Here is a 10478-nt window from a genome sequence, read left to right as displayed (position 1 = left end):
GTGAGAATTGACTCCTTTTACATACTGTTTATTTAAATCGTGCATGCTTGCTTTTTTTCCTTCCACCTAGCACTTTTTTTTTTTTTTTTTTTTTTTTTTAAACAACAACAAACGAACAACAAAAAAAGTTAAAAGGCACATTAGGTAAGATCAGTCAGTTTTTCAAGATACAGTTAAGTAGGTAGATTCGACATTTGAATATCTATTATTAACTCATTGACCCCACCCACCTTGTTCTGAAGTCAGGGGTTAAACCTTTATAGTTTTATGATGTTTTACATATCTTCCAGGTTATTTGTACGAGTAATAAATATTTTAAAATAAATTTAAAAAAAAAAAAAAAAAAAAGAAAGAAAAGAAAAAAAGAAAAGAAAAAGAAAGTCTATTGCACTATTAAGCCCATGTTGTTGGCCCAGACTGATTTTTAATCTGTACATACTGGTGTAGTCCTACTGCCCCCTAGTGGAGTCGCTCAGTTACTGCATGTGCACAGGCTCACCCCGCAGTGGCAGAAATATAAATCAGCTCTAACTTGTTTCAATAATATACACACACACACACACACAAAGTACACACACACACAAAGTACACACACCTTTTATATAGCACACTGTTTCACCGCCGCTAACTGGCTGTGATTGCCGAAATAAAAACAATCCCCTAGAGGCGCAAATTAGCGTTATAGTAGCGGTGAGATTTGGATAAATTTACTTACAACCCGATATTGGGAGTGAAATAAGTCACCATAAACAGGCAAAGTTCTTTAAAACAAGGCAACTCGTTAAAAAAAAATAAATCAGAAAAGCAAGAAAACCCCACCACTGCGTTTAACCGACACCGAGTCCTGCAGACAAACAGCACACTGGCGTGTCGCTTTATTATTTCACTTCTTTAAGTGCATCATCCATGGAAACCTGACTGAAACTATTCAAAACGAGTCACCGTTGAACAAGTTTGTGTGAAAGAGACGACAATATATATATATTTTTTTAAAAAAAGTCTAAAACTCTACCTGAAGCTCTGCTGAGTTTGTTGACTGTTCCGCCATTTCAGCTGAAGCAATTAAAAGCGCGCTGGACTGCGCATGCGCACAAACACTTAATGAGAGGAACAATTACAAACAACGTCATATAAACAAGAATGAAAAGAAAAATAATACAGCTTTCTTGTTTCTCAGTCTATACAGTGCTTAAAAAAATAAAGAAAGATCAAGTTCTAGATTAAATTCTGCTTGGGGTTCTCTTTACCCACTTCCATTTATGGATGACGTTTTGTCCAAATAAAAAAGAAAATGCATTATTATTATTATTATTATTATTATTACTTCCTCAGTATTGAACATAATTTTAGCTATTCCAGATGATAAGAAATGTATTAAAAGAAATTCAATATCCAACCAAAAACTTTGACATGTACACAAGGACAGAAACGCTGAGAAACTGAAGCTAAATTTATTTTAAAATAAACAAATAAAAAAACTACATTTATTTTAAAAAAATAAAAATTGTATCGGCAGTCCCTTGGACATCTACTTGCACCTGATGTATTTATTTTATTTACTTATTTTTTCACTTATTCATAACAAGTCATATATTTAATATTTAATATGCATAAATCAGTGTAGTTTTCAAGTTGTATTTTTACAAAAACACGCATATTACAACTTAAAAAAAGGAGGCTTTTTAATGAATGTAGATAACGAAGCACAAGTCTTTTCGAGAGTAATCTTATCCCTAAGACTTGTCTTCCTGCTGAAGTAAATAATCTCACCAGGATAAAGACTGTCCTGTGCTCATCCCTTTTACACTTACTCCTGTTTGTCTTTACTCTTCTACCCCCGTGTAGTGTAATGATTTATAATCCACTGCCCGGCATCAGGGTTCCCTTTCGAGTCCGGTTCCTCTCAAGGTTTCTTCCTCGTGTGGCTTCGGCAATGCCTATTAGTAAAAATTAGCCTGGAAGGAAAGAGAAGAAAGTAAATAGTGGTGAAAATGAAGCCGGAACCGTGTAAAACAGGAGCTTTACCCTGAAATCATCACTACCGCTTTAACACACCGATCCTATCTGACGTTCTTTTCTTCTCTGGATTTGATACCTCACCTTTTGCACCCGCACAGGACCCAGAGCACGGGGTGGCAGTGGAGTCATCCGTAAAAGACTCTGCTGATGAGAACATGACAGGGACGAACAATAGGAATGAACATCAGCACGAGGAGTGTCGATTCTGGATGTTCTCTTAGTATCACCTCATCATCAATGCTTTTGCTCGCAGTGAATCGTTCTAAAATGTACTTTTACAACACGAAGCATGAGTGACATTGGGTCTCAGTCCTGGTATGGTCATTATTAATGTTTTTCCATGACCTCGGGTAACAAAAACTGATGATCTGTCAATAACCACCAGATACAAGCCTTTCTGCTCCGCACTTAGAAATTTTAAGGGTTTATTTTCTTTACTAGATTTAACGAATCACAATAACACGCAATTAAATAGTCTTAAATGCTGAAAATAAAACCTGTAACCGGTTAATAAAGAGAGATCTGGCTCCCTCTCTCGCAGAGTATCTAATGGATGTTTTGAAATTAAATATATTATTTTGTTTTCTCTGAACCGTGCTTAACATTTTCATGTCTATTTCTACAAAGTCCGAGTTGCGCCCAAGCTTTAGGCCTGTGAGGTAACGGCGCAGACAGCAGACCTCTCTCGTCCAGTAATATCCTGCACGTCTGCACCAATATGGATCGGAATTCTGACCCTTATTATTCTCTGACTTTTATTACTCTTCTGTCTGCTTTGGACCGTTTTCCCCACCGTCCCAGTGACCAGAGGAGGATAAAAATGCTGCATATTTCTTTTATTGATCATCCGACAGCAATTTCCCGTCTAGCACCTCTGAGCTGGTGACGTAAACACAGAAAAGACTAAAAAAAAAAACAAACAGAAAATAAAACTTACAAAAAGAAGAATATTTTTAAAAATAAGGTCCAACACACAATATATGTAAAAGGTTTAAACAAACGAACAAAAAGCCCCAGATAATACCAGATATAGAAAATAAAATCCAGCCGATAGATTTTTCATTCAGCTTTCCGGTGTTTCAAAAAAATATCTTTTTTTTTTTTGTCCATTCTTTATATATTTTGTTTTTTTATTTATCAAAACTCAAAGGAAAATAAATACTTATTAAACTTAAAATATTTTCCCCTCTCTCTCTTTTTTTAAGAGGCAGTGTTACAAAATTATTTTGATTTGAACTAAAACTTTTTTAAATTTTTTTTTTTTTTTTTTTTTTTATATATACACACAATAAAACCTCATGAGTTTGTTGGGGGGGGGGGGACTTTTGGGGGGAAAAAACAAAAAACAAATGCACACTTAATTTTCACTGCTGTTCATTTTTCACAATGTCAGAGTCACAGTTCAACAAAAGTCACTGGATTTTTTGCGGACGTTCATTTTTGGCCTTTCTGTGTGTTGATATGTTCAGGCCTCTGGACTCTTCATTACACCACACACGAGATGAGATCTTGTTTTTCTTCTCTTTTTCAAAATTTTTTTTTTTTTTACGTCTCATTTTGTTTACGTCTTAGTCTTCATGGTCCGCATGACGACTCGCGAGGGAAGACAGCTGATTTAGGAAATAGAAATCGTCTATTGTGTCCAGCTGCTGTTTGTAGTTTTCTCTCCAAGGGGAACAAAACAGAGGTGTTTTCAGGTTCCTTTCCCAAATATCAAATGTCTATTCAACCAAATACACATTAAAAAAAAAACGAAACCTAGAGTTCCTACGTGGGCCTTTCGCTGGTTTGAGAGGGTCGTAAATCCCTTTTTAACCCCCTGTGAGTGTACGAGCGTGTTTCATCGGCAGCGCCGAGCATCTCCACGGTTTTTGTCCTGGATGACGATGTCCTTCGACCAAAAGTCCGCAGCCACAGAGTTTGAAGATTTCCACAGCCTTACAGATCTGATCACAGCAAAAATAAATAAATAAATAAATACAGTAAGGAATTTCATTTACGTGTAACACTCGAGGAAAAAATAAATAAATAAAGGGGAAAGGACTTGGGAAATGGGATTCTCGTGTTATACCAGACCGTTTGAAACTTTTAAAACACATTTTACTCGAAGATTTCCAAATGAGTCCGAACACAGAGCTGAGCGGTCAGCTGCCTCGGATTTTTTTGTGCGTTAAAGAAAATATCCAACGAGCGCTTTGCTCGTCTTTAACATGCTTATAAAATAAATAAACAAACAAACAAACAAACAAAAAAAAACATTTCCTGAGGCTTGACTTGTGCAAACTGTCCATTCTGTACAGTTCCCACCTCCCCCGCTCCAGACACACTCATGATTCTTTCAGTTGTGGCCCACTGATACTCACATACAGTCTTCTTTAAGGAAGATGCAATGAAGGGGGCCAAGAACCGGTCTTTCTCAACGGTGCCTCTCAGACCAGCGAGGCCTCGGCTAGTCAGAGCTCCGTGATTTCCAGCGGGCTCTCTGAAAGCGAGTTTCCGCCCTTGTTGCGGTGCAGCGGTGTGGATTTGGCCGACTCGGTGCGAGCGTTTCTCTCGGCGTACAGTGCGCCATCGGCATGCAACGCCTCCAGAGAGCGTGCCAGCGCCCGCTGGTCATCTTCCGGCAAGCTGTTGAGGTCAGAGGTCAATAGTGTGCCTGTGCTGCCGTGGACCACATGGACTCCGTCCGGGCCACGCAACTCCACAGGATGCTTGTGCTTGAATCGCAGCGTTCCTCGTCCTCCGAGGCTCATTCGCTCATCGTCGTCGTCATCGAGGTCGCTCTGGACCAGCTGGGGAAGGGGGATCGGTGGATGGATGGATGGATGAGTGGAGCACAGTGGAGGAAAAAGAAAAAAAAAAAAAAGGAAATATCGAGACTGAGGTGTTAGTGGAAAATTGCACAGAAAAATTGAGTGAATTTAATAAATCGGTGAAGAAGAGAAGGAAGTGGCTACAAACCTACCTACAAAGCAGAAAGAGAAAGTGAGGTAAAGGAAAACTCTCTCAGGTGATATTTTTGATACGCCACAGATAGGATATTTTAAGTGACACAAAAGGAAAAAAAAAAAAAACCAGACATATGTAAAGCAACAAGGGGAAGTGTGTGGGCTGCAAACCGGGAAATCCAACAGAGGAGGAAATAAGTGATGCTACAGGTACTGGGATGGAAAAGAGAATAGTCAGTTTAGGAACAAGTTTACATATTCATGTTTCTTTTGTCACACGAGAAGGAAGTGGTGAAACCTGTAAGCAAGGAGCTGAAAAGCGAGTGGTTTCCAGTGAAGTGGAAAAAGTGCAGCGTCAGCACGTAATAAGAATAAAACATTAAACACAAAATAGCAGATAGGAAGGAAGGAAGGAAGAAAGAAGCAATAGAACCGGGAAAGGACGTGAGGTTAAAAAGAAAAGTAGTGACGCGGGCGAAGGGGAAAATAATGGTATTAGACAGAAGAAAACAGAGTGTGATCTGAAAAGCAAAGAACGATGACCATATAGGAATCCTAAAAGAATACAGCTGTGCCGTCGGGTCAGTGTAGGGGGAAAAAGAAAGAAAAAAAGCAAGGTCTTAGCAGAGAGTTAGTTCGAAAAATGTCCCTCTATGCAGCAAACGGTAAGATATCGTGAATGTGAATTCGGAAACGCGGATATAGATTAGCTGAAATATCCAGGAAGGGTTCACAGATCTGAGGAACAAAAGGGACAGAGATCAAGTAAGACAGAAAGGTATAGAGACGTCAACAGGGTGAGACATCGCCCTCTAGTGCAGTGGAGTGAGAAAGCAGTGTGAACAGGTTTAGAGCTGAACATTTCACACACACACACACACGCTAAGCTTAGACATGAATTCTTTAATAAATGAAAAACGACTGATTGGTAGTGTGTGTCCAGAAAGGTGAATCAGAGATAGAGTGAGGGTTTGCCATGGACAGGTTTGTGAAGGTGAGGGAGAAGTGCTCCCAGAGTTCCTGCTTTATCTCCCACCTCTGTGATGGACGACTGGTCCTGGCTGGTCGACTTGGTGACCAGACGTGCGGCAAAGAGCTTTTTGAGTCTCAGATAATCATCCAGTACCACATTGAGCAGCGAGCCCTGATCAAGATATTGGGATCAGTCAAGTGATGTTAAAATATTACCATGAGATCTGGTCTGGGTGGCGATTCAGCTCTGTAGCCATGAACATGTGTATCACTGTAGGTGTATTATACGCTGGACTCACCTTAATGGGTCCCTCACGCATGATTTGTCCCAGCTTGGCAATGTTATCATACTCCTGTATGGCGGCTCTGAGGTAGCGATCGTCCTCTGGTTTCGAGGCCTGAGGCTCACGGCCGAAAGTTCCCTAGAATTCGAGCATAAACGGTATACTTATTTGTACGATGCCTTTTTTGGCTCCATTTTGCACGGTTAAGATTCGTCATGTGGTGTTATACCATATGATGCTAGACCGTGATGTAAATTTATTATACCTTTAAAGGTGTACACACGTAATTATCAGCAGAAGCTAGCCAATCTGTTTTGAAACATCATATCCCGACAAACTCGATCAAATCCTTAAAAAACAACAACAACCCAAACCCGAAACACACGCATGCCCGATCAGTAGTTCAATACGGAGAGCTTTCTGAATCGACTGGCCACACACACACACACCTCCTCAAATGACGTTAGGAGAACTGCACCGAAGCTAACAAAATATCTTCTGACTTACAGATCACTGATCTTACCTTTAATGTGAACAGTGCAGCCAAAACAAAATATTTCAGCGGCGGTTCTTGAACTATGACTCTACTTTTTAAAGAAGAGATAAACTACACAGTACAACATACTTTGCAACGGTAGTTACAATTTTGGGGTTTAATACGGCGGACTGGAGAGTTTTCTCGACCCTTGTATAGGTGTTTTGTGGTCGTATAAAGAAGAACTTTCTGAAGATCAAATGAAGAAGGAAACCTCATTCTTTTTTTTTTTTAATGTCGATATATTGCAATATCGAATTTCGCAATAATTCCTCTGAACATACACTACTGTTACCCAACTCATCGACGGAGACTAAAAACGAATTTGATGTATATCATGAGATACTGACACCTGATTGATTTGGGGTAGCGCATTTTTGAATGATTAAAAACATGCTGAAGTTACGCTGGCGTTACAGGGGCTAAAGGATACCGTGCCTGTGGAGTTGACCGTTAAATAGCCAGTGGCATGGTTTCGATCACAGAAACGTTAACTCGGTCTAGTGCAGTTCTTGGGAACTGAAAATAAGGAACAGAATGTAACAGTGTGCGCGTGTTGAAGAGAGGCGAGATATATAACTGACCATACATAGTACTGGTATGAAACGGACGTGCACGTATGTGTGTGAGAGACTGACGTGAGTCCGGGCGGGGCTGTTCCACAGATCTGTGATGTCACTCAGATTCTCGGGCAGGTCGTCTTCGTGCTCAGCCTGAGCGGCCAACTCGAGGTTTCTGCAGAACGGGTCCAGCCATACAGGATTGGCTCTGCACACACACACACTCAAAGTTAACCATGTAAATGTTAGTCTGTTTATTTTATTTTGGCACGTCTAAATGACTATAAAACCACCACGTGGTCGTGGTGTAACGGTATTAGCATCGTTATGACGTTGCTCGTGGCTCCTCATCCTGCACGGATCAGGAAAATACGGTACACTAGAGTTCTACGGTATTATATAATAATGATACGAAAGCTTCTGAAGACTTTACAACTCGAGGTGCGAATCTGATGTCATTGGTGTATTTTGTGCCAACAGGATCTGATACATGTGCTCCCAAAACAAAGTATTTACTAGCTGGTACATTTACATTGCCACTAACTTGCAAAATGTTCTTAAAAATAAACAAAGAGGCCTTTGGGCGTTTTATTTGTGCGGGGCTTATCAGGTGTAGCAGCTCGTCTGTCTCACCCTTCAAAGGTGTACTTGTTGGTGTTGGGCATATCTAGGATGTCCATCAGTCCCTGGTTGCCTGGACAGCACACACAACAAAGCAAAAGCTTGTTAAAGTCGCCACGCACACGCAAACGTATGTACAAAGTCATGTTTGTCCAGTCTCCTCATGGAACTCTGAGCTGGCTAGGAACTCACCTGTAGAACCGGCAACGATGGCTTTCAGCTTCCTCTTGTGTCTATGCAACATACACAGAATTTAAAAAAAATAAAATAAATAATAATAATAATAAGAGGAAGAAGAAGAAGCTAATGCGTCACAGGGGATTTAACTTCACATCAGACTGATTCGATAAATTCAATTATAAATCAAAGTGTTTCCGTTCTAGTGAAGATTTCTAGGTGAAACCTCTGTTGGACCCTTGAGCGAGACCCTTCACTGCTCTTTGCTTAGATTATACTCACAAAAAAAAAAAAAAAAAAAAAACACCTGCCAGATTTAAAGATATAAATGAATACATGGCTAAACCCAACTGAGACTCGGAGGAAAGTGTTAAGAGGCCGGTGTAAGACGGGCCCAAGGTTTAAAAAGTGACTTACACTGTTCTGTAATACCAATTCATGAAGATAAACAACATGGCCACCAGGAACAGCAGCACGGCCAGGATTATTATAGCCATCTACACAGACAGAGAGAGAGAGAGAGAGAGAGAGACAGAGAGAGAGAGAGAGAGAGAGAGAGAGAGGGACACAGAGAGAGAGAGAGAGAGAAAGGAGAGAGAGAGAGAGGGACACAGAGAGAGAGAGAGAGAAAGGAGAGAGAGAGAGAGAGAGATAGACACAGAGAGAGAGAGAGAGAGAGACACAGAGAGAGAGAGAGAGAGAGAGAGAGAGAGAGAGAGAGAGAGACACAGAGAGAGAGAGAGAGAGAGAGAGAGAGAGAGAGAGAGACACAGAGAGAGAGAGAGAGAGAGAGAGAGAGAGAGAGAGAGAGAGAAAGGAGAGAGAGAGGCAGAGCCAGAGAGGAGAGAGAGACACACACAGAGAGAGAGAGAGAGAGAGAGAGAGAGAGAGAGAGACACAGAGAGAGAGGGACACAGAGAGAGAGGGACACAGAGAGAGAGGGACACAGAGAGAGAGAGAGAGAGAAAGGAGAGAGAGAGGCAGAGCCAGAGAGAGAGAGGAGAGAGAGATAGACACACAGAGAGAGAGAGGAGAGAGAGATAGACACACACACAGAGAGAGAGAGAGAGAGAGAGAGGAAGGAGAGACAGAGCACACCAGGAGTGATGTATTGAATGATATTTTGAATGATCAAGACCCAGATGTTGACCGCTAGTAGTCGGGAAAATACCCAGATGTGTTCCAGCTCCTACTGTTGTGGACACTCACCTGAAGGGTAGTGAGGTCATCAGGGGCTCGTCCACTCACAGCAGGCTGGACATCCAGGACATTGTAGTTCCGGAACAGATTTCTCAGCTGTTCTTTATTCTCGTCGATCATCTGAATAACCCTGTCGGTGTGCCAGTCAACCCATAAATCACTGATATTTTCAGTACTTAGCTGTACACTGATAGATCAAGGATATTAATATAAAGTTTTATATTTTATATATAATATTATTATTATTATTATTATATCCTGACCTCTCCACGTCCAGGATGCGGTTGGTCTGTTTGTTGACGACGTGAATCAGAACGTCAGTTTGAGCAAAGTTCACTCTTCCTTTTTTATCCACATGGAACTGAAAGAGAGAAAAAGAGCTGTAGATTCGCTTTAAGGGTTCTAGTTTTTAAATCTGTCCCGTTCACGCTTTACAAATAGCAAATGTCTGTATCGTGAAGCGGCTGTTACAGGAAAGTAATATCAACGAAGGGGTGGTGCTGATGCACGTTACCGCCCCGAAGTCCATTATTTGAAGTGTTTTAATCCTCTTACACCACAGCAACTGGCCGAATTTGTAATCAATTAAAGTTGCGAACTTGTGTCAGCGAAACAAGTTAGTTCCTGTAACCACTGTACAGCACGTTACAGCAGCTGTAAACAGTTATTCCCTACAAAAAAACTTATATACGGTATAGTTTTTCCGCCACACAGTTTACTATAGAAATCATAACGAAGCACAAGCGCAGTAATATCAGCTGGCGATACTTCCAGAGCTGCTGTTACAGAAAATGAATCAACACCTTTCGATGAATCAGACTCGCGAGTTCAACTGCGCAGCGGTACAATAGCAATTTAACCGATGTTTAGACGCACAAAAGCCTTTAAAACCCTGGTGTGTGACAGCATTCTAAATCACAAGGAAACTTTTTTTTTTTTTTTAAACAAATTAAATTACCGCTAATTGACCTGAACATAATCTCTGCAATACAAATATGATTTTGAAAAATGATCAGTCTGTTTATATTATAGGACCTGATGATGACAGAACACTTCAATACACATGAAAGCGCGCACACACACCTGTACATCGTCCATGTTGACTATGGCTCCTGTGATGTTCGAGAGCAGGTTAATAAACTCCTCCTGGAAGAGCCAGACA

The 10478-nt window shown here is 40.7% G+C and overlaps 1 protein-coding gene across 2 annotated transcripts in view; it reads right to left on the bottom strand.

The window, feature by feature from the left end:
- Positions 1 to 2840: 2840 nt before the first annotated feature.
- The window catches only part of cdh23 (cadherin-related 23), a 226763-nt gene continuing 219125 nt past the window's right edge, over positions 2841 to 10478 (bottom strand). Inside the window, exons 61-71 of one of the 2 annotated variants that reach the window (XM_053679438.1) lie at positions 10400 to 10478; positions 9580 to 9677; positions 9326 to 9446; positions 8534 to 8613; positions 8132 to 8172; positions 7952 to 8012; positions 7397 to 7526; positions 6239 to 6361; positions 6004 to 6111; positions 4383 to 4811; positions 2841 to 3965 (exon numbers count right to left, since the gene is read on the bottom strand). The exon at positions 10400 to 10478 is cut by the window's right edge and continues 178 nt beyond it. In XM_053679438.1, coding sequence (XP_053535413.1) covers positions 4473 to 4811; positions 6004 to 6111; positions 6239 to 6361; positions 7397 to 7526; positions 7952 to 8012; positions 8132 to 8172; positions 8534 to 8613; positions 9326 to 9446; positions 9580 to 9677; positions 10400 to 10478 — 1180 coding nt within the window. In that variant the 3' untranslated portion in view covers positions 2841 to 3965; positions 4383 to 4472. The remainder of the gene's footprint in view (positions 3966 to 4382; positions 4812 to 6003; positions 6112 to 6238; positions 6362 to 7396; positions 7527 to 7951; positions 8013 to 8131; positions 8173 to 8533; positions 8614 to 9325; positions 9447 to 9579; positions 9678 to 10399) is intronic. The other variant, XM_053679434.1, reaches the window with a different exon arrangement.

The sequence above is a fragment of the Ictalurus punctatus genome, chromosome 3 (genome assembly GCF_001660625.3).
Source record: "Ictalurus punctatus breed USDA103 chromosome 3, Coco_2.0, whole genome shotgun sequence".
NCBI classification, from domain to species: domain Eukaryota; kingdom Metazoa; phylum Chordata; class Actinopteri; order Siluriformes; family Ictaluridae; genus Ictalurus; species Ictalurus punctatus.
Note: the sequence above shows the minus strand (reverse complement) of the source record. Positions and strands in the feature narration are given on the sequence as shown.